A 25,277-nucleotide genomic window follows, 5' to 3' on the forward strand; every position below is an offset into this window, starting at 1 on the left:
GTTTTATTATTGTTGACCTTTATCACATGGAGGAGCACTGGAGCATTGGTGTGCAATTTAATCCTTTTTTCTTTATTTACAAAACACGTACCTGGAGCAACTGAGAAGTTAAACATGTAAACACACTTTTGTTACACAACCACGGCTTGGCTTAAAAAAATACTTTTCTTTTTCAAAGGCAACAGAATAAGAACAATCAGTTTATACAGAGTTAAAATCACAAAAACCATCTCTGAATAAATAGAAGGGAGGATCACGGAGCCTATTTATAAAGCAGAAGATACTTATTTACAGTGAACCATAATACCTTTGAACATGATTTAAGTTTTCACCTTCGGTACAGTTCAACTCGCTGGGAAGAATCAGGTGAGCTGTTGTGTAAAGCTGGAGACAGCAGCTCTTTGCTGCCCAGCGCAGCCATCAGAGCTCCATTCACGATGCTGTCCCAGGGGTGTACAAGGGAGGAAATCCACTCAATGACTCATCAACGTTTGTACTGCTTGGAGGGAAGTCAGCTTTGTTGATGGCATAACCTAGCTGTAAAACTGTGCTGAATTGAGACGCCTTTGGAATGGCTCAGCTCTAGCAGTTGATGCTGATACAGCTTTGTTTTATTGCACTTTTACAATGGAAGGACAGATGACAGGAGCCACTGCTGCTTTGTACTTCTGTAAGTAGGAAGGAACTGCTGTGAGCCTGTGATCAAAGTACCTGAGCACACCCAAGGAACCTGCCAGGTAAGACTGCCTTGCTGCAGTATGACACGGGATCCAGGCTTCCCTGCTTACAGCAGTGTAAGATAACTGTGTTTATGTTTATGGTTTTGTAGCATGTTTCTTCCCTCCCATGAGATTACTGTGGTTGCGCTGCCTCTCAGCTTGCTTGTGGCCTAATATTCCTGCATGTTGTCTGCACTGAGTTAATTTAATAAGGAAACAGCAATATTTACCTAGTCTCTTAAGATACAGCAAAGTTGTGTGGCCACAGGCACCTCTGCAAGCAGAGTCCAGGCACAGCACCCCAAAGGAGGGAGCACAGAGTCAATGTGTGCATCATGGTTTTGTGATTTTTCCTCCCTACTGAGGAAGCAGGAATTTAAAGTGTGTGCAATCCTGTTTTCTCACTGTCAGATTAGTATTCAAAGAGCCCTAAATTCTACAGTATTTTTTCCTAATAGCAAAGCAACCGAAAGAGAATTGCTTCTGCATTTCCTATGTCGTCCTTAATTGGGATCTCTTCCTGCCTTACTGTGTTCTGTGGCACGTTCTGTGTTATTCCAATAAGATGGAGTGCAGAACGCCCAGACTCCACAACTCTGAGTCTTAAGAAAATAAAAGAAGCACTGAGGAATTAGAATTGTTGGCATCACCTGGCACTGAAAATAAGTGATTCTTACAGTACTTAAAACACCAGCTAAGTGAACAGCCCAGGTGGATTACTCTCACAAATTTGTTTGTATAAGTTACAGTTTGCAGTTGTAATTCCAAATACGGGTTTGAAAGCTGAGATCACTCACTGACTGCTGTCCAGTTCAAGGAAACCATGAATTATATCATAGACTCGGGAAACAAACGTATCAGAGAAAGTAATTATGCTGTATTGCTCCATTCACTGACAAATATAATATTGACTGTCACTTTCACTTACGTCCTGGTTCCAAAAACGAACAAGATTTCCCCATAACAGGGAAGATGTACTGAGAATAAAAAAGCACATTCAGCATCTGCACTAAATCAGCTCTTTTTGAGGAAATGTTTGGCAAAATTAACTCAAACCAGGCACGAAATCTTACATTCACATGAGGGTAGTCCATCATTTGACATGTTTCTTGCTGCTTGGAAAAAAGAATAGGGAGTGCCCGTGTTCCTTTTTATCTACTTGAGTCCTGTAAATTCACCATTGCCCAACACAGGTCGGGACATACAAATCAAAGAGAGAATTCAACTTTAGGGATGTGGTGAAAATCTGACCGTCATTCTTTTAAAGCCAGAAATGATGATAGCACCTCTTGGAGAATGTGATGATGTGAAGAACATGAGGAATGGAAGGGAAGCACACCAGGGAACTGCTAAAGGAAGCAGATACTAAACAGACTATTTATCTTCCAGCATGACCCGTAGGCTGCAGCCTGCTTGATGCTCATGGGAGGCAATGAGGGACAGCAGTGGCTCCTGTTCATCTGTCCCTGTGCAACACCAGTGCTCAGAACTGCCCACCAGGTGAGGACATTAGCTGGAGACAAACACATGACACAGGAGTAGAAATACATCAATGGCACCTTGTGGGAGAGGGGACAGATTCTCCTTGGTAACGAGGCAGAGGCAGCCGTGACAACAGGAGAAGGCCGGAGCAGTTTGTCCAGTGTAGGTACCAGCACAGATGACTGCACCTTGTCTTTGGCTGAGCTCCCCACTCACAGTCTTTGCACCCCAGCTGTGCTAACAAACAGGGCTGCGTACCTTAGCTGATCACGTAGTGAGTTAAAGCCTGAGCTGTAATGGTAGAGGCCTACAACAGCTGTGCTATAAGAGCTACAGCAGAGTAGCTGTTCAGTGTTGAGCTGAATTGTCAAGAAAATACAAATGGACATGTTAGCACACTTACTGACTTCAAAGTGTATTGAAACTGCCTGAACTCTTCCAGTAGAAGATTTGAAACTTAACGAGTTGTTAAGGATACGGTGCAACTACCTACCTGTCACTGCTGGCAGTAATTTGATTGCCTTGTGCCTCTCCCTTGTCACCCACAGATCTAGTGCATCACTGGGTGGCTGCTGGCAGTCCAACACCTTTCAGTTATGCAGAAAGGTGTGATCTCTGGGACCACAGGTGAGGGACCTGAACACGGCAACATTCATCAGTCTTATAAAACCAGTCTACGATGGTTGGATTCAGTGCAAGTGGTTGTACATTCTCTTGGACCAAGTGTGCAGGCTGACTCCATCGCTCTACTGTCTGTTATCTTTGGATACGTTATGTGCCAGCCAGTTCACTTTGGTTTTCCAGCTCTCTCGGAGGGCTTCATTAAACTTGAGTCTGAAGTGTTTCAGTGCCTCTTCATCCGTTTTACCAAGAGCGAGGGAATCCTGAAGGTAAGAGGCAGAATTCAGCGTAGCCTCACTCAAAGTACAGCTGAGCCATTAACTGCTGAGCTACCAAAATATTTACTTGTTAAGAAATTCCGTATTGAAAAATGCACTAAATAGAAGACAAACAGCCATTAATTGTTTTAAACAGTTATCAGAGTCACACAAGATTTTTCATTGCAATACACGTGTCCTTGTATTGTAATTTAGGAGTAAGGAAGCATTAGGTTTCTTGATGCTCTTCTTCAGAGCTACTCGCTTTCAGATGGACAAAGCTGGGTAGTTAAATTTAAGGAGGCAAGCTGGGAAAAGGAATCAGTGCTCAACAGAAGAGCTGCATCCTTCCCTGCAAGCTGGTTCTACAACAGGCCTTACCCCTTCTCTAATGAAGAATCCGGTGAATTTCCTCCCTGTGCACCAGGAGCTGCCATTTCTGACATCCCCCATGGGAGCCACGGACATTTACTCATTTTTTGCTGTTCAGGTGCTTCAAAGAATCTTCCACCCTGATCTACACAACCAGGCATTCAGTTTCCAGCCAAAAGCTCAGCTTTTCTTACCTTCAGGTACTGAATGTCCTTAGAGCAGCTGAGCTCTGGCAGGCCAGCAGCTTTCATCAGTGCAAAGAGGTGCAGGAAGAGAGGACCATGGCGCCTCAGGATCATGTAGGCTTTTTCACAATAACCCCTGAATCTGTTGGGAAAGGAAGATGAGGCAAAGAACTGACTAATATCTTCCTTTATAAAACAGTGAGGCCTATTGTCTGCATCGATGACCACCTTTTCACCTGCTCTAGGACACAATCATTTACTTGTTTTACTTTGTATATATTGAAATGGACTAGCTAATGTTTGTAAGTTATTCAGCTATTCCATTTAACAAGAGCTAATGGAATACACGACTGTAATTAGACTATCAAGCCTAGGGATCTCCATAGCCACAAATCTGAATCCAGCTATAGTTCCAAGAATGTGGACAAAGGAGCACTACGTCAGCACAGACACAAGTGCTGCATTCTGTCTGGCATTCTGCTGCATAACAAGGTCTGACAACTCCAAGGTAAGTGGTTGGACTTCTCACATCACCAGGCCCTTGTGAAAGCCTTCTGCACCCCAAACACTGAGACTTACAAACAATTCAGACCTTAAAAAGCTTACTCCAAGTTAAACTGCTAACTCTTACCTTTCAAACTTCTCACTGTTGTTGGTTTTTCCTTGCTGGATGACGTGCACAAAATCATAGGTTAAGATGAACGGAACTCGTTCTCTATTAATACCAAATTTGGTCTTGAAGTTCCCCAAAAAGTGACCAAAATCAATATGGAACAGCTGGAAATAAGGAGGAACAAATTGTTTTCAGAATAGCACAGCTCCTCCCATTACTGTGTTCAAAAGATACGGAGCTTGCGAGGGAGAAAACTGACCTGTCCCCTGGCTCTCCTCTGGGAGAAGAGGCAATGTTTAATTGTGCTATTGGAGGTACCTGCCTCTGCAGGACTTGGGACAGCTGAACAAAGTGTTTTGGTTTTTGTTTAATGCTGTCTTATCCTAGCAGTGCAGCCTGCGGTCCCAGACAGCGTGTGAAAATCAGGTCTGTTTTGAAGCTGCTACCAAACCTCACTTGTGCAGGTACGGCTTCCCCCCAGAAAACAGACAAACAAAAACTATAAAGCAAATGAAGCATTCTCATCACCAGTGCCATGATGGGAAGGAAGGTCACAGCACAATCATGTACAGTTCGCAGAGCTGCCCTAAAACCCAAAACGTGTGCAAACCCCAAGGCTGCATCCAGCAGAGCATCAGCTCCCCCAGGTGGACAAACAGCTGAGCAGCCCGGCTCTGAAGAAAGCTGCGTAGGCTTCTTCTCCAGCGCTGTTTTTTATATTGCAAGAGGAAATCCTCGGTAAGGGCTGCTGCCAATCATAGCCCAGGAGGGGAGGTCACTGTCTGGTTATGGAATGACACAGTAGCTCTGCAGTCCTTGCAGTGTCAGTGTGAAATTAAAACCATATTGATCACATGCAATCATTTTAAAAGGTCTTTTTCCTAGGAAAGCTATAAAAATCTTGGACAAGTAACCGAGGCTCTTAGCGAGCAACTACGAGCAGTCTGTAGCTCTGCTGAAGCCAAGTCAGTCTTCAGCCTGCTGAGTACACAGAGCTCAGGTTTGTATCTGCAAATGATTTTTGGTCTGAGGCTGTAATTTCAATAACAGCAGCCAAACAAGAGATTACTTTGTCAGCTGGTGGCAGTGACACCTGCTTAGAGAACAGTATTCAAATTCTGAAGCTGTATATTTACCCTCTCTGTGATGGAAGCTATTGAGAATATTTGTCCAGTCCGCCTCTGCTGGAAGGTGCACCCCTTGGCAGTAGAACTGCACTGGGATGTTTCCATCCATTGCTAAGCAGCTTTCGTGCACCTCTTCCAGTACGTCAGCAGCAGTGAAGCCCCATACCTGACCAGTTTCCCGGATCATGATGTTGTCGCTGTGCCGGTCCCCTATCCCCAGCACATACGTTGCCACGCAGTACCCCGCACAGGACAGAGTGAACTCCTCTATAGCTTGTTCTAAAGCATCACTAAGGAGGAAAAGATGAAAAGGGGATTTTACTTTGAAGACCAGTACTTCAGAGTACTACACACAGAGCAGGTTGGAAACATGCATAACTGAAGGATAACATCGAGGAAAGCAGAAGCAGCTTGTCTCTCACTGGAAGGAAGCAGCAGAGCAGCACTAAAAGCTAAGCCCACATACCCTGGGTTCTTGGACTTCAACCAGTTCAGCAGTGCATCCTTGTTGAAGGCTGCGGTGGCGGCCATGTTGCTCTTGTTGAGCTGGATATTAGCGATGGTATCAGAATGCATGACACCTTCTATCAGCCCAGTCTTGTCTCCTGTGGAGAGGCAGCCATAAGGAGTCATCCTGCAAAGACGAAAGAAACCCTTCTGCTGAAACCTCACCTGCAATTGGGACATCTCCATTTTCCAGCTTTCCCTTATCAGCCATATCAAGAGCAAATTGGTAGAGAAAAACTGTCCTTTTGGCCTAAGCTTCAAATTGGAACCAAGGAAAATCCTGCAGTTCTTCAGTGTGTTGAGTCAGCAGATGGAACTGCATCACTGAGCACCCAGCCACCTTCACCTCCTGTGCTTCAGAAGGGCAAAGGGCAGTTGGGATGTGCACATGGAGGATCTTCCATCTGGCAGCTTGTCCAAGCCAACTAACAAGCACTGATTTATTCACATGGACAAAAATGCAGCATAACTATGGCTGAACAGGGAATTAGTAAAAGAGCCCGATTTAAGCCCCAAACCACTTACATCTCAATGTGCAGCCCTGGCTCTAGCACCAGCAGTGAACTTCAGGTTCAGTAACAGCACAGATCACCAACTTCTGCTTGCTGCCAGTGAAACTGCACAGCCTCTGCTGGCAGACTGGATTGCAGTTTTGTCCTCCATACTTCATCCTTCCCTAAACCATGTGGGAGCAGCTGCAGAGTTCTGTCTTAAACTGCCTGCGTCTCTTCTGCCTCACGGTGCATTTAGTTGGAATTCCCAGTGTCCCAGCTCTTCCTCCCCCCTTCTCACTGCATTTCTACTCCTCAGCACCTTCAAACCTGACCATCTCAGAATACTGACAGACCTGACAGAGACAAAAGCAGCTTGCAAGCAAAACAGTTGTACCCACATGACCGATCTTTGCAGCCAAACATCTGTAAGCACATTACTCACCTCAGGTCCAGGCCCTCCTGCTTCCACAGGACATCCATCAGCTGGATCATCTGCAGAGTCAGCATGTCCTGACGAAGATCTATGCAGCATTGCAAAGGAAGAAAGGTTCATTAAGTACCTCCCTATTTTCTCCTCCTGTTCTCTTGCAGGCTCAACTTGTTCTGCCTTTGCAGCAGGATGCTAGAAGGGCCTTTGCCACCTCCATCTTGCAAGCAAGGAATGTCCTCACAGTTGAATAATGTAGTACCAGTGTAAAGCTACTGTTCCTCCTGTCCGAGTTGATCTATCTAATGGAGATAAACGCTGCTTCACTTTGTCACCGCTCTGACCACAGCAGACAGTGCAGCACTTCCCTAGAAAGAATCTCTGGCCACAACAGGAGCAGGATTAACAGTAACCCTGCAAGGCCATCACAGCGCGTTCCCTTTTACTGTGTGTGGGAGTATCCAGCTATCAGCGTGTTATCCAGTCATCAACTGAGACCATTATGCCCAGGAAGCACATCCTTCAAGAAAGACTCACCATCTCCGTTTTTGAAAATGATGCCCACTCCACCTCCACCTGTCTCTTCATTATTAAAAACAATCCATAAGGGTTTCATTTTGGAATCCATAAACGTGCACTGATCCACACTACAGGAAACAAAAATACCGTCAGTGTTTCTACCTATTAGAAATCTTTGCATCTAAGCTGCAATTTCAACAGCATCCAGAACTGCTAACAGACAGACAACATGAAACTGAAAAGTCTAAGAGCTGAGAACCTACTGCTGTGAGAAAAGAGAGTCTCAGTGTAACCTGGCTTTACTGCTGAGCAAAACCTGCAGCACAGGAGGAGGATGAGATGTAGCTGCATTTATATTGCTTACCAAACTTCAGTGAGGATAATGCTGGGGTTCAGAGGGGACTGGAGGTGGGAAAGTGCTTCGAGGTAAGTTTCCTGCTTCATGCACACATGCATCATCTCCTTGGCTTGAGGCTTGGTGGCCTTCAGAGAACTCAATTTAACAAACTCATTCAGAGCTTTCATCTTGCTCAGTGCTTCTCCCTGCAAAGAAATGGATGAATAGAGCAGGGTTAACAGATAGGAAATGCCTGAAGAAAGTGCAAGAATTAGAAAAGCCTGCTGTGAAATGCAGCAATTGCCTGCATCTCTTAATTGTTCAGTTCTGGTTATCCAAAAGCACCGATCCATCCTGACAACAGACACAGCATTAGTTTGTGGGCACATCTTTGCTCTGACTTCATGTATGCCCCATGTCTGAAGCAGCTACTGTGATCCTGGCAAATAAACTTTAGAGTCAGTAATGAACAGGATTACCTCCACATGGCAACTGAAAGAAAGAATGCACTGCTCCAAACCAGGCAGTGAATTTTAATGATACTCTACTAAATGGCAATTCATTCTACTCATCTATAAAAGCAGCCTGAGAAATTCAAGCCCTCCTGGACACATCTTGCAGTTTGGGACATGTGGGGGTGAGTAAGAGATGAGCAAAGTCACACGTGATGGGGAACTCCAGGCTCTTTAACAGGATATGCCAAAAACAACATAGCAGCTGCAAGGCTCTTTCTGTATCACCAATAACATTAAATTGGAAAATCTAAGAGCCGAGAACCAGCTCCAAGCAACAGGGATGACAACCTTAAGCAATCTAAGCTAAAAGCAATCCTTACCTGTTTCATCAAAACCTTCATATGGTGGGTGCTGCCTCTGCAATACGCTTCCAGGATCAAGCCAAACCTCAAGGCAACTGCAGGGACGTGCATTTCTGACCTAGAGGAAGAAGGGAGGTTAAAGCAAACCTGACTACCACAGCAAGTGCCAGCACAGTGTGTATGTGTGCAGTGGGGTTGTAGGAAATGTCAGCTGCTGTTTGGATTCTACGCAGTAGAGAGAATAAATAGATACTCTGGCATCCACGTGTGCCAACGTTTGCTATCTCATTTCACGGTGCAATGGGGAATCCAGTAAACCCTGGTCTCACTCGATTATTAAGCAACAGCCCCAAACATCTGCTCTTACCTGAGGTGCCAGAACAGGAAGTGGCCGATCTTACGGTTGGATAGTGCCCTGTCCAGCAGGAACTTGGTTAATTCACAGTCTAAGTAGGATTCGTACTTGAGCACCTGGACAAGCTGCAGCAGATACTGGAACAATTCATGATCTCTGTGGACAGAAAGGAAAAATAGGAGATAACCTCGTCTGTACCGCAACGAGTGTGCTTACATGAACAGCACAGGAAAGGCTGCCAGCCTCATTCATGGTCCTCCTCCACAGCCCTGAGCACACACAGAAAGGGGCTCTGCCAGTCCCTCGTGGTGAGCACTTACGTCAGTTTCTTTAAGGAGTTGATAGCAAAGGAGCCAACATAACGATCAGGGAAGCTAAAATCCAACAGCTCCAAGGCATTCAGGACAGGCAGCTCTGGCCAGGTCTGAAGCAGGGAAATCATCTGTAATAAAGAAAAAGAAGTAAAAATTATTGCTGGAAGAGCAGATCCTTTGTGTGGTGGGAATCCATCCTAGTCACTACAGATGCCTCAGAGTTGGTTTGCAGACATCACATCAAATACCAGCCTTGGGAAAAGACACTGTTCTGTAGCATAACAACATAGACTGGAAGGGGACCTTTAGAGGTTCCTGTTAAAGCTCTGGCAGTGAGGATGGAACTGATAAGTTCTCAGTGCAAAAGATTTGCTGACCACCTGCAGTAGGTTGTGGCTGGTCTTTCACCATCTAATCCAGATCCTATTTCTGGCTGTGAAATCAACTGGTTGTTTCTTGCCTCCAGTTGCCTCCTTTCTAGAGAAAACAAGCACTACCCATTTGCTCAGCAGTGGGGCTGAGAAAGCACACAGAGCCAAACCTCAGCTTGACTGGGTGCCACTCAGCATACAAAGGTGTTCAACAGCAGCTGGGAAGAGAGTGGCAAACTTTGCTGAGCCCAAGTGATGCCAAACCTACCTGCACAGGGCACTGCCAGACAGCTCTGGTTCAGCTGGCCTTTCAGACATAACAGGGTATAGACACAGAACAATTCATCAAAGATGTGCCCCGCTGCCAACTCCAGCATCCTCACCTGGGCCACATCTTCATGCTTGTTCCATTTGGTGATGGTAAGGAGCTTTGCCAAAGCTTGTGGATATTGGTCACGGATATCGTATCTCATCTTCCACACCAGATCTTTCTCATGCTCATAGAGCTCGGTGTGGCTCCTCCGCTCCAGTATTTCCTTCAGTTGCAGCTTCTGCTCATGGGAATCACAGCAAAGAGCATACAGAGGGCTCAGCCTCAACCCAAAGGGCTTGCTCAGCCCAGAGAGATGTAGTAAGAGTGGGGTAGAGTGAAAAATGCTGGTTGGGGGTAAGACAGAGATACAACTTTAGTCTAAGAAGGGAGGCCTGCACACAGCAGAAAAGCTGATGCGAGACTCACCTCCTCTGGATCTTCTGGTGCAGAGCGGGGTAGCTCTCCATTCCTCCCCAACTCCAGCAGCTGAAACACAAATACAGAGTCTGAGAAAGGCTCCTCATTTCCTCTGTACTTCCAGCCTGCTTCATTTCAGGCATTTATGCTGCATTAGAGACTTGCCACCTCTGAAGAAGGGAATTGCCCCAAAAATCAAGGGATGAGTCCTTCCTCCCAAGAAAATCACATCTACACACTCACATGGTCCACGCATGGAGTGCTGGCCCACTAAACTCCATGTTAACAGGAACCACTCCGGGTTCCTACAATGGCATGTGCTTTCCAAACAGCCAGTGTTGCCTAAGGAACCTCGCATGCTAGCAATAATCTGTTAGAGCTGCTGAGCCAGAACATGCATCACGGATGAGTCCCTGGCAGAGCAGATCTCCTTCCTTTCCTGCAACAGGCACACTTCTGCCTCCACTTTAGAAGCGTGGCCAGCTGTAGTGACAGATGGAAAGCTCTCATACCACACAGCATATTGCCATTCTGTGCTGAAAGGCAGGGAGCTCTTTCACTCATTTTCCCCTTATTCTTCTTCCATTCTATAGAGCCCAGCACTGCCTGCAGTTTGAAGGCAACTCAGTTAAATCCATTAGCAAACAAGTGCCCATGGATGAGAGCAGTCTTACCTTAGGAATTCAGAGCGTGCAAAACTATTCATTCAAAGATCTGTTACAAGTTAACAGAAAAGGTCATTTTTCCTACTTTCTATCAATTAATCAAGTTTGTTTGTATCTGGTCTCTGCAGACAGTTGCCCAAGCGTGTGCTCCTGCACTAAAAAGCTAAGGTTTGCCCCTCAAGAAAACGTCCACGTTCCCTACCTGCTCAAATGATGGATAATACACAGGATGCGATGCAGCGCTGGGGAAGCAGATGACCAAGGCTGCTGCACTTTCTGTGTTGGGGTTGCATTGCACCGTGCCCATGGGGTTCAGAAGTTCACCTTTCTCATCTGAAAAGCAAAGTACGTAAATCCATAAACCAGAATCTTCTGAAGCTTTGGTCCAGAAAGCAGAGCACAGGAACTGCCTCCAGCTCTGTCACTGGTCACTGCCTGGTCCTGAGCAGCTCACTTCATTTTCCCAACCTCTCAGCACTGAAGAATACATGGCATCCTTAGGACATGAGCAGCCTCTTAAGTCATATGTGCAGCGTCAGGTAAAACAAGGCCATCACCTCAGCATCACTATAATACAGAGCAGTAAGGGTACTGGAACTGCTAGCACAGAGTTAATGCAGCACAGTATGCTCCTCCTGCAACCTATTGGACAGCAATGGAGAACACAGGGCAGACCCCATCTTTGTGGCAGGAGCTAGAGACAGAAACACACAGCAGCATTAGCTCCTGACATACCTGGGAAGGAAGACCACATATGCAAGCAGCACTCCCCTGTTTTCAGCTGGTCTTTATAATCAAAGAGCATGACATTCACCCAGGCAATGGGGCAGTCCTGGAAAGCAAAGGAAAAAGCTGATGTGAGTGCTGTATTTACAAAACTGAGGGAAGGAAAAAGCAGAAAAAGAATATGAGATATCCCTATGCAAAGCAAAACCCCCACAGCAGACAGGACTAAAAAGTTTTATTATACCCTTAATTTCCTCCAAGTCTGCAAATTGCAATGCAGAATACAGCAGCAGGGTAACTTTCCATTCTAGAGCATCTGGGCAACCCTTCAAAGGATGCTATAAAGAACTCATCCCCCAAGCAGCCATGTCTGCTGCCCACCTTTTACATTCTAAAACGTAGCCTGAGTACAGCACAGCATCAAATTCAGATGTTTACCAAATCCTGGTGGTTGACTGGAACTAAACACTCCCTGCAAATAAGTCTGAAGCTGAAGATATCACCCAATATTTTGCACAGCTGAAGATTCTCTGGGTGTCCAATATGGCCGTATAATTCTATACTCAGTGATATTTGAAGGAGCCACATTTTATATCCCTTGTGTATTTCAAGGCTTGAGGGGAGAGAGAAGAGCCTCAGTTTTGAAACGGGGAAGAGACAGTTAATATGGCCTCAGAACACCAGACAGAGAATGCAGAGTGCATCTGGAAAGGGGAAGAAAAACTGTTGTCTCCTTTGTGCAATAATGAACACTACCTACCTACAGATGACAAACTTTATGCTGCCAATCCCAACCCAACCCTTTCACCCTCCTCCCAACAACAAGAAAGAAAACACCACCACCCCACCAAGCTAAACAAACAGAAATACCAACACCCAAAAGCCCAACTCAGTCACATAAACCAGTCCCATGTGGGAGGTGCAGGACTCCAGCAAGTAAAGTGACTGGGATGTGGCCAAGAAAGAGAAACCAACTCCCCGCCACCAGAGCAAACAGATGTGTCCACAAGTGACCTAAGATTTCCTGCGCTCAGGTTCCCCAAGTGGAACACTTTACTTCATGTAACAGCTTAACAAAACCAGCCCTTTCACTTGGCTCCTCAGAAAACAAGGCTTGAGTGTAAACCAGCACAGAGACTGACTTGCAAAGACCGAATTGTAGTGAGACACACACAGACTGGGTAACATTTGAAGGGATTCACATGGAGGCATCTAGTTCCACCCAGATATTCAGGATAATACACCAGGCTCCCCCAGAAGGTGCACCAAACCCAGAGTGAGCTGTGTCAGCAGCTCTCCGTAATGAATCAAAATGAATCACTTCCAAGCGGCCTCTCACAAACCTCTGCTGTTGATTTGATTAGACTAAATCATCTTCTGCAAAATCCTATTTGAGACATCAGCTTTCAGATCTCGGGGAAAAGCCAAACACGACACCACCAGCAGTAACCTTGTCTAACAGACTGTGTGACATCAAACCACAGCACAGAGCCTGCCAAAAAAGCAAGGCGAGATTTTTTGGTGGATAAAGTCCAGCAAAGAAACGATTCAGCATCGTAAGGACAGAAATATCTCCTGCATGACCTACAGAAACACTGAAAGCCAACCAGTGACATTAAAGCTCTGACTCATCTCAGCCAGTCTGCAGGCTCGCCTGTTTTTGTGATAATAAATGATTTAGTCCCACCTATCTGCTCTGCACACTCCACACCGACAAACAACATGCATGTACGTAACCTCTGAGCACTTAAAGCAAGCAAAAAGATACTTAATCTAATAAAAATCAGGGTGCACTTTGACTGGAACCTCCCGTTACCAATGGTTCTAAATGAGAGCTGGGCACCCCACTCAGAGCTGCAGCCCAAACGTGTCATCAGGTGCCCTGCTGCAAAGCTCAGCTCCAGCAGATACCACGACTTTACAAGAAAAGCTCATCAGAATGCACCACTTTTCCCCAGTACAGAACACACACCAACTACTCCTCTTAACAACTGAGCTGGTCTTGTTTTATCAATCAGAGCAGCAACATTTCCTTCTGACTGTCTCGAAACTGAGAATTGCTCCTATGTGACCACAAAAATGCAGCCTGTGGATGACTGAGACATTCTGTTCAAGGCAGACCTCCAGCAGGAACTGCAGCGTTGCTGTTCTTCAGTTGTTTTTTAAGAAAGCAAAGCAACACACAAAAAGAAAACAATATTGAGGTGAAAAGGTTGGTCCTGGTCTTAGCCTTGAGATGTTTCCAGTCTGAAGCCTCCAACCTGGAAACTGGTCCATATAAATAGGACTTTTGTCACCTGCTGCTCCCCAGATAGTAATGCAGTGTAACCCTGAGAGCCTTACTGATGTCAACACAATAAAGCTCAGCAAACCTGCCAGCCATGAAGAGGAGCTGGTTCAGAAGCTCAGCACAAGAGCTTCCGAAGTGCTGTGACACTTCCCATCTGCAGTTTGCAGCGCCTGGACAATAGCCTTCAAACCCTACACTTCTCTTTTACCTCACCTAGAGCTCTGCTGCAACCAGTGCTTATGTTGCTTGTGTTCTTCCCCATTCTTAGCTGTTAATTTGCTCCATGGAGACTTGCATAAAAGACCTTTCTAATAAAAGAGGATGCAGCATAGAGTAAGGCTTTAACCTCGACTGCAAAACAGGGAAGTTGTGGAACTGCAAAACAGCAAAACTAACAAGTGATTCCTCTTTGTGTGCATTCCGATGTTGAGTATGTTTCTTAATAGCCTTTCTGAAGAAGAAATTACAGTTAAAACATCCTTCCCTATGGGCAGCCACTCCTCAGCTTCCTGTTCCTGCAGAGGCAGTTACTGGTGATCATTCTGTAAGCTCTTTTATTCACAAAGTCATCTGAAAGCAACAGGCGCTTGGCTACGAATGGTGTCCTGTGCCCTGCAGCTCTGGCCAGCCTGGCTCAGCCTCACACTGGCTTTACTTACAGCTTTCTTGGACTTCTTCTTGGTGGAGCGAGCTTTCTTTGCCTTCTCGATGACAGCGTAGAGTGCAAAGCAGAGCCGTGCCATACGAGGAAGATCACAGATGTTAATATCAAAATCCAGCCTCTGCTTCCACACTGGCTCTGAACACACGTTCACTTCAGAGCTTGACACCGTTTTGCACAGCATCTCATTGCCATGAAAGAGACCTGCCTGCACCACCAGCTGTGGGGAGAAGAAATAAGAGAATACCATGAATCCACAAGGACTCAACCTGCCTGCAAAAACCCGGCTAGAAGCAGAATGGAGCAGGGAATCCACTCCTGAAAATAGGATGCTGTTGGCCCCTGTTTTCCTCACCACACACAAACAAGACAGATGCAACTGGGAAAGCAAAAAAGCCAAAACAAAACAAAAGCTGAGAACTGCAGTACCTACCTTCATTCTCTCATCTGCATTGACCTTGCTGCCTTGCACCAGCTCGATGTAGAAAGACTGCTCCAAGGACCAGAGAGAACCATAGTTTGGCTAGAAGAAGGAAAGGGTTCTGGTTAGAAATAGATGCAAAGGCTTCTCAAGCCAGTATCAGTCCTCATCACTCACCACATGCTTTCAACCCCAACACAAACGAGCACTGCACTGCAGGTGAGCAGTACTCTGTGTCAACTAGGGCAGGTATGGAGGGATCTGGAAAGCTGACTGGAACCCCCAGCTCTTAAACCCTGGAGAATAACCTGCCCCAAGAGCAGTGGGGAGAACCAGCTGCCATTCCAAGACCAATATTAGCACCACCATTAGCGTATTGGTTAACGGGGACTCAGTCATTGTGCCCCTTTACCTTTTTCTTAGGGAGTGGGGGAGGCTTCACTGCCATCTTTGGGGGGTTGGCGATACTGTTGAGCTGCTCATCTCTCATAGCAATGATAGTAGATGAGTGTACCATAGTCAGGTGGGGCGTTAAGCCTCGGTGCAGGCAGCTGCGAATGTACTGTGAAGAGAGGAGAGAGTCGGCATGGATGAAACAGAGCCAGGCAGGAATGAGAACAAATCAGAACTGCTGAAGCAGAAATAGGTGACAAGAAATTATGGAAAGGACACAGCAACAACCAAAATTCCATTTTAATGCAGTTCCTCTTGTTTTTTTAAACCAACATCTCCCTGGTCTCACATTGCCATAGCCAAGAATGTGACATGCCTCGCACCTGACATTTCATCAACTGACCCAAAAGGGAAAACTGCTGAGGATTCAGCACTTAGCTCTGCCAGTAGGGTAGGGAAATTCCTTGTTCAGCTTTCAAAAAGCAAACCTCTAGTCCACCATGCAGACAAGAACTATAAGCTATAAAAGCATTTACACCACTCTTGGCACCCAGTGACAGGCTTAGATCACTGGCTTCCAAAACCATAAGGTACCCCTTGTCCTAAGCAGCACCCAGGCCCTGCCATCAGCATGCTGCCTTCTGTAAACAGCAGTGTCTCCTTGACAGAGGACATGCCTCAACCACCCTCCCACTAAAATGAGTACAAAGGGGAACAGACTCTTTTATCAAAGCAAGACAAAAGGCTCACCTGGAACTGGTACAGGGGGTAATTCCCATAGAGATATTCGTACTTCCCATTCACCTGCAGTGTGTAGTCCTCTGGGTTCTCCATTGTCTCGTGGCGGAAGACAGTAGCCTGCTTCTTGACAGCATAGCTCATTAATGTGATGGGGAACTCATTTGGGGAGATCTGGAAAGTGAAGCTCTCCTACAACCCCAACAACACAGCATGGACTGTCAAATACCAGCAAAGAGCTGAAATCAGCACAAGCAGCAGCAATAGCTCAGCTGGGAGGTAACAAGATTCCTGTTATTGACAATAAGGGAAAGGATAGGGAAGCCAAATTATCCTCCCCCCAGCCCCTCAAGCACATAAGTAGAGATGTTTGCCAAACTAGGCAAGAATATGTTTCAGCAGTGCAAGCACAGGGCTGGCAAGTAATAACATTAAGTCCAGTGCAAACACGATCACTAGTACGTGCGGCTGGTAGTTACTGAAAACTAAACTAAAATCTTCCTACTGCTGTTCCACCAGCAAGCAGATAGTGGCTGGGGTCATTGTGCTCAAGCTATTCTCCTAGAGGTGGCCCCTGCTTCATGCCCAGGCACAACATGCAAAATTCACATTAACCAAGGGCAGCAGGCAAGAACGGGGCCCCATAGGCATCACAGACCAATGCCTGCAAGCAGTCTATGCTGAGCTGGCTTCTGTGCTTCTCTCTGACCCATAAAGCAGAAACCTTCCCATCATGTGTGTATGCAGCAACTTCAGTCGCCAGCCAACTGGTACCCGGGGGAAAACACGAACAGGTTAAACAATGCCACAGAAAAGTTGGTGCTTTACCCCGCCAGACTGAAACTTGACGTTGACAAAAATGTTCTTGACGGGTGTGTGCAAGAGTCCAGTTCCAAGGCCTTTGGCCATGGGCTCAAGCTGCAAGGGAAAGTTGTACTCCATCCAAGCTGCCCAGCTGAGCTGCTGCCGCTTTGCTGCTCTCTCCTCACAGAACTGGCACATTTTGGTGCGGAAATCATTCACCTCTGGATCCTGCACAGAGTCAAACTCGTGCAAACCTGTGTGGAGGTGGAGGGAAAAAAAAAGATGAAATAAGCACTTGTACCCCTTGGGGGATTGAGCTGGTGACAATCAAATGTCTGTGAAACAATCTTCCTAAAGACACACTTAATATTTGCTCAAACAAAAAGAGACAAGTCAGCTGAGCTGCTACTAATTGCTCATTTACGCTGCACAGTTGCAGGGAGTAAATAAGCAACTGCTGTTGTGGAGTAATGACACCATGCTACATCACTTTGCCAGGAGGAAAAGCTGCCCTTCTTCTTGCATTTCCATACACACTATCCCTTTACTACAAGCAGTGTAGAGAAGTCTTGCTTAGTTCATCTACCACGTCAGCAAGATTTCATTGCTATTCCATAAGTAATAATGCCATCCAGGACAGAGGCGCACATCACCCATGGCCTGCAGCCCTGCCACGCTGCTGCTGAGACCAGCGATGAGGGAACTGACCTTTCCCAATGAGCAGGCTGATTTGGGAGTTAATAAGCTTCTTGACTCTGTCACCTTCTCGAGCCACGAGCCGCAGTACGGGCAGGAAGGGCTGGATGTCACAAAGGCGTCGCTGCTCATCCTCCAGCTCTTGCTGCTCAGCTGTCTGGTTGATGCAGGTGAAGACGTAGGCCTCGGGATCACTGAGCATATGGTAGAGTGGCTCATACTGAGCGTGCTTCCACACCACCTGGGACAGACCAACAGCGCAGTGAAACTACTGCCACTGCCAGAACCTCATCTTCCTCCTTCTGCCATCCCACAGCCTCACTCTCCACCTTCGCACAGCATCCCTGCACCTGCAACCACAGGCTGTATTTTCAGCCAAGTCTGGCAACTCCAACTCCTGCTGAAGATCTGGGTAATAAATCTGGGTAGATTTATTTGCAAGTGCCTTTAACCGACTCACTTTTGTTTTCTGTGCTTGGCATTTGTTTCGGGCACGGCAAATCACTTCACCTCAGTATTTAAGTGACTCCCATTGAATACCTGGCAGTACCTGCTGACTGAGAGCCTTGTTGATATTCCACTCCTTTACTCCCTTCCTAAGCACATGCTGTAGGAGAAGCAGCCCTGCAGCCGACGGGCCTCCAGCTGACCCAGTAAAACACAGGCTTGCAACTTAACAGCTGGAACCAATCAGCTCCACTTGCCTTTTATTTATTTATTTACTTATTTTGGGCCTGAAAACTGCAGTATGAGAAAACCGGGAATAATCTGGCACCGTGCTTCTGTCCCTTGTGATCTGTGACTCATCTAGGCCAGGTTGTTGCTGCAGAGAAAACCTTTTCCATTCTATTTTCCCTCACTCTCCCCTAACCCCACTTTCTGCCCAGGGAAATAAGAAAGTATCATTTCTTTAACGCGTGGTTTTGTAACAGCATTTCATTCCTCTAATTAAATTCTCTCTGTCACTTCTCTGTTTTCACTGTTTGGTTTCTGTGATGCAAGAGATGGCAGGGCTGGCACCCTGAACACTGAGTCCAGCACCTGAACTTGTCTATTAGGATTCACTTCTCTTCCTCGAATCCGCACAGACAAGAACAGTGCTAACTAAAGATCCAGTGTTGGACTGGCTGGCTGAAGGAAGCACCAATCAAACACGCAACCCAAGCCCTGTGTTGCCAGCTCATGTCTGCACTCATCCCATACTCACTCAAAAACTAATTCACACCTCAGTACCCAGTGAATGAAGCCCAACACCATCGGCAGTACCATCAGCCCCCTGTTGCTGTCAGCCTCAGCAGCTAGATGTGCATTTAGTGGGTTGCAGAGGCTCTCCCAAGAAGCTGTCTCAGCAATGCATTAAACTCAGCTTGCATTAAGACCCCACACAGTTCCTCACACGCTCCCAAGAACAGACTCCTTACTTCAACAACTGCAGTTGAGTGACCAAGGCTGTTACCTGCTTGATGGCGCCCAAGCTGGCATTGCAGGGCACGGAGAGGTTCAAGTATATGCCTGTTGGCAGCAGAAAGTCCACCTGGATGTTTTGGTTTTCCCCCTTGGACCAGAATTCCATAGGGCAGTAAATGCCCGGGGGCATCCTGCTCACTGCTTAGCTACCTGCAAGAAAAGAGAATAAAAAGCCTGCAGCTTCCAACTACATAACACCTCCTCAGGGCACAAAGCAAACCTGTGCTGGGCTTTGTACAGAGTTAATACACAAAAGGACCCAAAGAAAGGAAAGGTTATCAGATCCTCCGCAGCTCAGGAAAATTGGCACCTTAGTCGAACTTCCAGTCCAGAGCCTTTAAGCCACGGGAGTATTTTTGCTACAGAGGTGCTGCCGGTTCTGAGTCTGCATGCATCGTCCTTAAAACTAAACCAAATTGTACTCCACTGCATAACACGCCTCTAAAAGTATAGGAAAAGTGAAATCCGAGGCTGAGGCAACCACAGTAAGTTTGTTAATTCCATCTGCATCCATTCACTTCCCAATTGCAGGTACAAACACGGATAAATGCATGCATAAATGACTGAAACAAAAGGTGCTGCAGAGGCCCATCGTATGGCTTCTCTCCTAAAGACACATAATGTCAAAGTCAGAGGAACCCTCAAGCTCCATCCATTTGCCTGCACACAAAATACTATAGCAATATAAAACTCCATTTTATCCGACTCTTTGCTAGTTCTACATTCAACCATGCACATGCCCTGAGCAATTCTGACAGTCCCTTATCTTCAGTCTACGAAAGCGAGTACTAAAAGTGCTAACTTCACTGCTTCAAACATGGCTTTGCAGCTGTCAGCTGGTGTACAAACTTGGACACCAAGCAACACGCTGCCCAAGATTGGGGTCTCCCAAATCATGAAGTACTGCTGGCAGCTTTTTGTGAGCCAGCCCCACGCTTCAGCATGACAAGGAACCCAGCATCTTATCTGCAGCGCCTGGGAGCACAGCACTTCCCCATCAGCAGTGAGGTAAGGATTCCCAGAAATAAGAGCTATGTTTTATCTGTCCTGCTTCCTCAGCACACATGCTGTATCACACAGAGACCGGATACAGAGACCACAAAACCACCCATGTGCCTTAAAAGGGAGGGAAGTAAAAGGGGGCGGAGGCAAGATCTACAAGCTTGAATAAAGCAAAACAAGCTTGCCCGGTCCTCTCCTCATTAACAACAAAACCAGCAAATGTGTACAATATCTGCTGCCTCAGCCCAATAGTAAAGCAGCAAACTGCCATTGCCCTGCTGACAACCAGACACAGAAGGCACAATAATGGCCAAAGCTGCTTCGTCCTGCTAAGGATTTCTGCCCGATGCAACTTCCCATCAGACATGAAGCACCGTGCCCAGGGCAGTGGCATTACGAGGCTGAGTTCCAGTCACTCGGGGCCTTGTCTTTCCAAAGACATCACACGGATCTCGGGATGCACAGGGATTTTACCAATGAGGTGGATACCCCAAAGGAATGCCGAGTTGCAATGAAACTCAAATCTCTGCAGAGTGTAACAAACATGAAATCACCTGGTCGGTATCGAACAAGCCAGCAGCTAACATAAAACACTCGAACACATCTCCTATCAAACATGTATGAAGTACAACTCCGGTGTTTACAACATATAACTGCTATTGAAAGAGCGGGGGGAAAGCAACAGGCTATCAGATGACAAAGGGAGCAGTGTCCCACCAGCCTCAGTGAGGGTGCTGCCTTACACAGGCACGGAAGCTGAACGCCTACAAGCAGATGACAGAATTACTAAACCCCAGGACTACAAAAAATACCTTTCAAGATTATAAGAAACGAGTGGTGCGGAGTTTACAAGCGATGGGTGCAGTGTGGGAGACAGCAGGAAACTGCTTTCATTGCGGGCATCAACTGCAGGGGGAGGAGACCATGGGAAGTTCTACGCACACACACACACACGTGCTGGGCAGGGTTTAAGCACACAGTCAACACACATCAACACACGTAGCAGAGCTGAACCAGCCCTGTGTTCTCACAGATGCAGTCAATGAACCTTCTGAAGGTGTCTAAGCTCAGGCTTGGTTTTTTGGTGGCGGTCATGGGGTAAAATACTGCAGGCTGTGGGGAAAGGCAAGTTATTTGAGCACTGATGGGCTCTTACAGAAGTAAACCATGAGTTTCCCTTAAAGAACAGACTGGGAAAACTCCCAGAGCAAGTCAGCATGGCCCCAGGGTGTGCAAGTCACAGCTGAGCCCTGCTGGAAACTTTAAGCATGATGGGAGGTAGGATGGGAGCACTGGGGGGCTGCCTGGCAGAGCTAGCTGGATACCCACATGCAAGTGGTAGTCACCAGATTAATGGGACAGAAAAAACATGCTGAACCTGCTTAACCTTACAGCCTAATGTAATCCCAGGATGTGGATGCAACCAATAGATGCTCATGGTGTGGGACTGGCCTTAGCAGTCCTGCTTGCTGGTAAGCATTGACAACCTGTCTGTCCATTCATCTGAGAACAAACACACGTGCGGTAAAAGGTGCTGGAAACACCCGCTTGTTTGCAGAGGTGTAAGAGCTGCTGTGCTGCCCCATTCAAGGCAGCAGCTCAGAGTAGGGCCAGCTGGACAGGACTCACAGCCACCTCTTGCCACATCCAACTGGCTGCAGCCCTTTCTGCCACAAGAAGAGCTTTGCTGCCTTACTGGCAAACATCGTCCATTTTGGGGAAAGCAACCACAGAACAGATCTGACACAAGAACTCCTGTGCTCTCACACACCAAAAGAGTGTTTCCTTTACAGTGTCCATTTAGCGCAGTCTGAAATACTCATCAGCATCCCAGCTGAGCCATCTCTGCCCTCTTTCAGCTCCTGGGATAGTGTTGCACCTTCAACACAGACTTGAATTGCAGCACAGCTCTGCCTCCTCCAACACATACACACAAACCGGGACTCGGACCACGATCACAGCAGGAAAAATAAACCAGCAGCCCTTGAGAAGACGAAGAGAAGCACGCGAGCACTCCTCACCACCTGAAGTTAATGCTTTCCTATGCCCAGGGTTCATTTCCTCAAACCATAACCCAGACTGTTACAACTTCTATTTGCTTTACCATAATAAGCCTTCCATCAGTTTTTGCTTTACACACAACTCCATCACTGATCCATGACCTCTCAGTGGTACTTTGCAGTTCCTCCGGTTCCATAGTTGTGCTGTTTTTATGATGCCTCTTATTAGAGATTTATGAGCCCCTGATTAACCACCTCAACTCATTACTTTGCATACACTGACATTAGGCTGAATCACATCTATAATGGAATCTGTTCAGAATAACTGGGCAAGGGATGAAATCACGCACCCCAACGTTTCAGGCCTCTGAGCATCCCCTTCCTACCAGAGACCAAACAAAGCACCATTTACAGAGCACAGTCAGCACCTTCAGTGTACAGAGATGTCAGCAGAGAACAACGACCTTCCCATTGTGCAGGCTACTCTATCTACATGAAACATACAGGGAGCAGGCCTCGAATAACTGCTAGATCCAAAGAATCTCTTGGCTTGTGCCCTTCCCTTTCTGAAATAAACACACCCACACTTTGAGCATTTACATTGCTCCGTGCCTGCCTTACACACACACGTGCCCATCTAACAGGCTTACAAAGAAAAGTAATTGGAAGCAGAATTACACTAATGCAATCCAAACTGAAGCTAACCTCGTTTGTGTGCAGGACCGATGATGAAAGAGGCTGTCAGTAAGCAGAGAGATAGGAAAGCAGAATGTATACAGGGTGATAACAACAGGCTGCAGTTCAGTGGGCTCCCAGCTGCACAGCAACTCAGCAAAGAGCAGCAGAGCAATATACATCACTCAGGCTCAGCAGGACCTCCAACCCAACCCAAAGAATAGCCAGAGGGAGGGAGAGAGCAGCGCTGGTAAAGCAGCTCAAGAGAAATAGAAACGCAAAGCCATACCTGGTCTGGAAGGAAAGCAGCACTGCTAGAGAGAGGCAGAGGAATGGGAAAGCACCTGAGGGGGGGGAAGGGGCCAGAGCCGTGCCCTGCTGGAAACTTTAAGCAGCTTTTTAGGCAAGTCAAAGTCAACCAGCTACGTTTCAGTTGTTGTCTGAGGGAGCATCTAGTGGAAAACAGCGCATTTAGCGGTTAAAGCAAGAGTTCAAAACCCGACAGCTCGTAAAGTTCCATTCCCAACCCCGATGGTCGTTTGATGCGTGACTTTGAACAGCCGACTCCTCTGCGTTTCAGTTCTCTCACGTGCACAGGCGGACCTCGCTAAGGATGCTGCCGAGCGCCGGGCTGTGCTGCAGGGCTGCTGCTGCTGCTGCTACTGCCAGCACGGGCACAGCCCGGGGGATGGAGGAAGCCGTGATAACGAGCGCTGCTTGCTGAAATTAGCGTGTTTGCAGCTGACAGCACCAGGCACCCAGATGCATCTCGCAGACACAAACAAGCCGCATGTTGCTACTGACCCTCGAGCGCCACACATCCAGCTCCGGGCCCGAGACACGACCGGCACAGCGGTGCCAAGGGAGCGGAGAGCCGGTGGGGGGCACGGCACGCACAGCGGGTACCGGCGGATCGGACCCGCAGGGCTGCAAGACGAGGCCGGGCCCGGCAGCACCGCCACCCTCGTGGCCCGAGGTGACGGCTGTGAGAGCTCAGCCCGAACCCGCAGCCCGGAAATACCGCATCCTCGTCAAACAGAACCGCTTTTCCTCGGGATCTGTGCGGGATGCCGCGGAGCAGCGCGGCGCTCCATTCCCCGCGGGGAACGCGGCCAGACGGGGCCAAACAGCCCCACGCTGAGGCGCCCGGATGGGGCTGAAGTGACCCCCACGCGCCGCCCCTCAATCCCCCCCCACCCCGCTCACCTGCTCCGCACGCCCGTGCCCGCCGGGCTCCCGGCCCAGCCCGGCCCCGCTGCCGGCGGGCGGTCCCGCCCCGCCCCGCGCTCAGGCACCGTCTGCAAAGCGCCGCCCGCTCCGCTCCGTCGGGCACCGTCTACAAAAGGCGAGACGGAGACGCGATGCCCGCAGCCGCAGCCCGTCCCGGAGATGCCGCCATGGGCAGCACGGAGCGGCCGGGACGCAGCGCTGCAGCCAGAGGGATTGAAGCACGTCAGCACGCTTCGCTTCGCTCCTTAAGCCTTCAGCAGCAGCTCGGTACCCAAAGAGCATCTGCTCATTTGGGAGATGGCATCTCTTGCTGCGGGGCAGGCAGCAGCACTGTGAGCTGTGCTCGGGCCGCTCCAGCCCCACGTATGGAAACAAACGTTTTTACAAGCCCCAAAATGACCGTTTTTCCTAAAGCTCGCAGGGCTGCAGGTGCACCGTGAAGGTATTAGCTCAGGTTTTTTCCACGTTATAATCCAAGGGAACCTCGTTATTCTCATTATCTGACTCATTTGGTTCCCTGAACATCACAAGTTGGCAATGCAGGAGAGCTCAGCATCAGTACAGACTGTGACTGTCGAAACATCCGTCCCTCAGCTCCGTTCGAATCCACCACGTCTTAAAGTGACCTTTCAAAGCTCAGAAGCTGCCTGCTTTAAATTGCTCCCCCTGACATGTGCTGTGGGTATTTTTAACAGGCTGTTTACTGGAATTCTGCTTTCTGTTCCGCTATCTGGTTTTTTTTCCCCCTTCCCTTTCAACAGCTTTTCTGCTCAGCAGCTCCCAGGCCCACACGCAGCACAGCACTGCAGGACATCTGCCTGCAAGGCACCGGACAACACACTGCAGGGAGAGGAAAAGGGAACCGAAAGTCAGAAAGCAGCTGCAATGCAGCAGGATGGGAGATGTCCAGGAAGGGAAGGCGGGTTACTGCTTTCCCTTTGGGTTACTGAGAGAAAAGTGCTATGGGGTTTGAAGGAAAAAAGCAGCCGGAGGTATCCACGTGGCATTGCCAGTGCATCCAACACGAGGCATACATGGGTGTTAAGCCTGCACCCCATCTCCATGCCTTTAGTTACCAGTCTTTCATAGCTCCTCCTCTCAGCATTTATCCACACAGAACTTTGCAGGTTGTTTCTATCCTCTCCTGGTGCACCACACTTGCACAATGTGCCCAGCATCCCTTTGCACAATTTGCACACGATCTGGTGCACAAGAGCATTGCTGCTGGTTGTAGCCTGGATGGAGCAGCTGGCTGGCTTCTA

General features: G+C 47.7%; 1 protein-coding gene across 1 annotated transcript; it reads right to left on the reverse strand.

The window, feature by feature from the left end:
* Positions 1-43: 43 nt before the first annotated feature.
* Positions 44-24,057, reverse strand: PIK3CD (phosphatidylinositol-4,5-bisphosphate 3-kinase catalytic subunit delta). The gene is made up of 23 exons (XM_072354430.1): positions 23,992-24,057; positions 19,098-19,258; positions 17,654-17,882; positions 16,970-17,199; positions 16,154-16,333; positions 15,423-15,572; positions 15,023-15,112; positions 14,588-14,809; positions 11,648-11,744; positions 11,115-11,245; positions 10,257-10,316; positions 9,901-10,068; positions 9,153-9,274; positions 8,845-8,988; positions 8,496-8,595; positions 7,688-7,866; positions 7,342-7,451; positions 6,820-6,898; positions 5,843-6,010; positions 5,543-5,666; positions 4,268-4,413; positions 3,646-3,778; positions 44-3,085 (listed from the first exon to the last, which is right to left on the reverse strand). Exons 2-23 carry the CDS (start codon positions 19,236-19,238, stop codon positions 2,948-2,950), a joined length of 3,141 nt encoding a protein of 1,046 aa, XP_072210531.1. The 5' UTR covers positions 19,239-19,258; positions 23,992-24,057; the 3' UTR covers positions 44-2,947.
* Between the last annotated feature and the right edge of the window lie 1,220 nt (positions 24,058-25,277).

The sequence above is a fragment of the Excalfactoria chinensis genome, chromosome 20 (genome assembly GCF_039878825.1).
Source record: "Excalfactoria chinensis isolate bCotChi1 chromosome 20, bCotChi1.hap2, whole genome shotgun sequence".
Lineage (NCBI taxonomy): Eukaryota > Metazoa > Chordata > Aves > Galliformes > Phasianidae > Excalfactoria > Excalfactoria chinensis.